This window comes from Phalaenopsis equestris, unplaced genomic scaffold, assembly GCF_001263595.1.
Source record: "Phalaenopsis equestris unplaced genomic scaffold, ASM126359v1 Scaffold209109, whole genome shotgun sequence".
Classification (NCBI taxonomy): domain Eukaryota; kingdom Viridiplantae; phylum Streptophyta; class Magnoliopsida; order Asparagales; family Orchidaceae; genus Phalaenopsis; species Phalaenopsis equestris.
Genome location: NW_018228305.1, coordinates 1 through 3,839, shown reverse-complemented (window position 1 = coordinate 3,839; position 3,839 = coordinate 1). Strand labels below are relative to the sequence as shown.

Here is a 3,839-nt window from a genome sequence, read left to right as displayed (position 1 = left end):
TTACGTGTTATTCAGCATGTTACTCAGGTGTTATCTAAGTTTTAGTCATGTCTTATTTAGTGTGTAACTCATGTTATCCACATGTTTCTCAATGTGTTATGAAGCGTGTTACTCACGTATTATCAATGTGTTACTCACGTGTTATTCAGCGTGTAACTCAGCCTGTTATCCACGTGTTACTCAGCGCGTTATTAAACGTGCTACTCACATGTTATCTACCTTATTCAGCATGTAACTCAGCCTTTTATCCATGTGTTACTCAGGGTGTTATTCAACGTGTTACTCACGTGTTATCCACGCGTTACTCAAGGTGTAACTTAACCTGTTATTCAACGTGATGCTCAGCGTGTTATTCAACGTGTTATTCACGTGTTATCTACGTGTTTCTCACGTGTTATTCAACGTGTAACTCAGTCTGTTTTCCACATGTTATTCAGCGTGTTACTCATGTGTTATGCACGTGTTATTTTAGTGTTATTCACGTGTTATTTATGTGTCATTCAGCGTGTTATACAGTTGATATTTATGATAATCAATTTATCCATGTTTGACTACTTAAGACAGAAATATTTAAACAAAAAAAAACATATTATAAACCACCAATTATTTCTTTCTTACAAAGTTTGAAGATGTTACAGTATAGCAACATATATAATTTCAATCAATCTATATCTCACTTATGAAATCCATAAATAGTCTAGTGTATGTTTCAGTTAGTTGCGGTGCATAATATTTCTGTAATAGGGGAGTAATACCAAGTTCAATTTGAGTGAGTTATTTTATATAAAAGGCACTCAAATGATACTGAATTTTAGCAACTTACCTGAGTAAGACAATTTGTCAAACTTTCCTCGAATGCATCAACAACTTGACGACTAGTTGCTGCTTCTTGTTCCATTCCTGAATGCAATGGTTAATGCGAATGCAATGGTTAAAGTTAGAAGTATGCATTATACATGGAATGAATGAAATACTAAATCAAAAAATTTGTACTTTTATCTTTCTTATTTTTCTCCCAATATCCTTTTAACCTAGATGTAGATACTATTTTTGGCCTCTTTTTAGCAGGGTCGTTCACGTTGCGGTCGTTCACATTGCATTCTATATTTGTAAATTTTTTCTTCTTTCTTCTTTTATTTACTTCGGTCGTCCTCCCTGCTAGTGCATCGTCAATATCTTCAGATAATTTTTTAAACGTGTCTCACAAACACGCCTCATTTAAATTTTTTTTTAAATGAGTTGATATGCAAATTTCTGAGAGCATGACATGAGTAGAAGGGCACTTGAAGAAACATTATTCAACCCATAGTCTTTTAGATTTCTGCAACCAAACCTATTATGCATGTCCCCTTTAGTATTGATGGACCACCACAATAAGAAATATTTCACCGGAATCACCTTTATTTTGATGACATTGAGAACAAATAGTGCGTGGGAGCATAACAAACCCATCATCTCAAATTTTTTGCAACTACATGTAACCTCACAAGTAACTTTATCAACTAACACATTCAAGGGCAGCCTTGTCCCCTCATCATCCAATCTTGATACTTCAGCTGTAAACCCACATAATCCATTCAATAGCTCTTGTTCAAACATTGAGTAAATGTTTCTTTTATAGAATGAGGCAACTTGCCTCAGCACGAGATTGATTTTAACTATGAGTGTTCTGACGGACTGACTGCGTTTGAAATCTTCATCTTTCTCGTTCCGGCGCCATGATTTAATTATGATTTTAAGACCGATAAAGCAATCCGTGAAAGAGCTAGTTGGCTGTGCAACTCCATGACATACATTATTGGTTGACTCACTTCTCTGTTTTGATAAGATTCTCATACCGAATATATCTTTATTAAATGTTGTTAACCATCTATGCCTTATACTGTACATTTTATCTAACCAGACATTGCTTTGTAGTTCTCCCAACTCAATCATTAAGGACCCCATTTCTTCAAACTCCTCATCAGAATCACAGTTGCTCATGCATTTATAGAAAAGACCACAGACGCTTTTAGTACGCACTCCACAGTGTACTTTGGAAGACAGTTTCTTGTAGATATGCCATTGACATAATCTGTGACGTGTTTGTGGGAGACATTCTGCGATGACTCTTGTCATTGCTTGATTCTGATCGGTAAAAATTGTTATGGGATGTTTGTCACCCATTATTCGAATGAATAATTTGATTAACCACATGAATGATTCAGTAGTCTCATCAGACAAAAATCCAACTCCAAACAGTACGTTCTGTCAGTTGTGGTTAACCCCCACAAATAGAGCGCAACATAAGTTATATTTATTTAATCTGTAGCTTGTATAAAAAATTATCACATCCCCGAAACAGTCATAATCCAGTCTCGATAATCCATAACTCAAAAAAATGCTTGTTAACCTACCAGAATCATCTGTTTGGAAATGCCAAGCAAACATGTTATCCCCAGCTTGCCTCACCACGAACAATTATATTAGAGCATTGACATCTCCCTGTTCAATTCTTTGTCTTCTTTCTCTTTGGATGAAATTAAATGCATCTCTTAGTGCATTCCAAATTCTCCACACCACCAACCTCCGTGGCTATAAAATTGTATGCATGTGTTGCTCCGATCCCTGAACCTGTCATTGATCTCAACACATCTGCATTCAGCTCACTTATTCTTCTGCTGGAATGAAGAAGATACTTATCACAACTTTTCGGGAAAAGGATGATTGTGATTTTCAATGAATTTCGTCACTGTCCAATTGCCATCGAAATCAACAGCAAATCGAACAATAGTCTTACAGTCAGTTCTCGTGTCTGCTTTTCTGAACTTAACTGTGCTGTTAGGCTCTTTCTTGTAGCCAACTTTTCCACAAATAAAATCTTTGATCTTGAGTTTCTTGGAGTTCGACCAATAGGTAGTATGATCATTCCGAACAGTGAATCCTACTTGATGTAGATAAACACGACTCATTGTGGACAATGTTGTTTAGAAACTTCTCTGCAATTGGATCATTGCAAACTTGTGTTGCTTCACAGGACTGCATAACACCATGATAACATCAGTATAACACAATAATAACACAGTAACGATAATAAATCAAAGGCAATAACAAACATAACATTGGAGTAATACCAGAGTAATTCCAGAATAACAAAAAAGTTACACCAAACAACCACAAGCCTAAAATCATAATAACACAAAAAAAAAACACCATTATAATACAAAAAAAACACTGTAGAACAACACCCAATAACGCGATATCAACACCAACATTTACATTAGACTAAGACAACTGTTATACCACAGTAACAGTACTGAATCAAATGCAAGAAACAACATAACATTGGTGTAATACCAGAGTAACATCAGAATAACACAAGAGTAAAATCAATAAAACCAAGCTTAACATCATAATAACACAAAAAACGCAGCAGAAAAACACCATAAATTTTACCAGTAAACTATAAATATAAACACTACAAACAAAATGACAATACCATAAATAGAATGAAAATATTAAGCTAACATAAAACTAGAGATCATTACAGACTCACTTGATTTTCAAAGTTTAGGCCGAATGATGGGTGTAATTCCTCCGACATCTCAATGTTTATGGAGACCTCCATGGAAACCTTAGTTGCAGAGCTGCGAACGAAGCTACGAAATATTTCTTCCACCTGCAACCGCAAATAGAACAATAAGTAGACGCGAAATATTTTTATGCTTGCGGGAAATTTTTCAGGTTTAGGGTCGGGCCGGGTCGCGATTAATAAGAAAATTTTTTTGCTGTGCTTTAATAGGTGCGGCCTGACTTTCCATGTGTCGGCATTTGATTGGCTACGCACGTAGGTTTACATG

General features: G+C 35.6%; 1 protein-coding gene across 1 annotated transcript; it reads right to left on the bottom strand.

Annotated features, from left to right (window-relative positions):
- Positions 1 to 823: 823 nt before the first annotated feature.
- On the bottom strand, positions 824 to 2,166 carry LOC110036605 (protein FAR1-RELATED SEQUENCE 5-like; the record flags this gene model as incomplete). Its single annotated transcript, XM_020741086.1, has 2 exons — positions 1,449 to 2,166; positions 824 to 900 (listed from the first exon to the last, which is right to left on the bottom strand). Coding segments are annotated over exons 1-2 (795 nt in total), but the record flags the coding sequence as incomplete, so codon positions are not given.
- Positions 2,167 to 3,839: the final 1,673 nt, after the last annotated feature.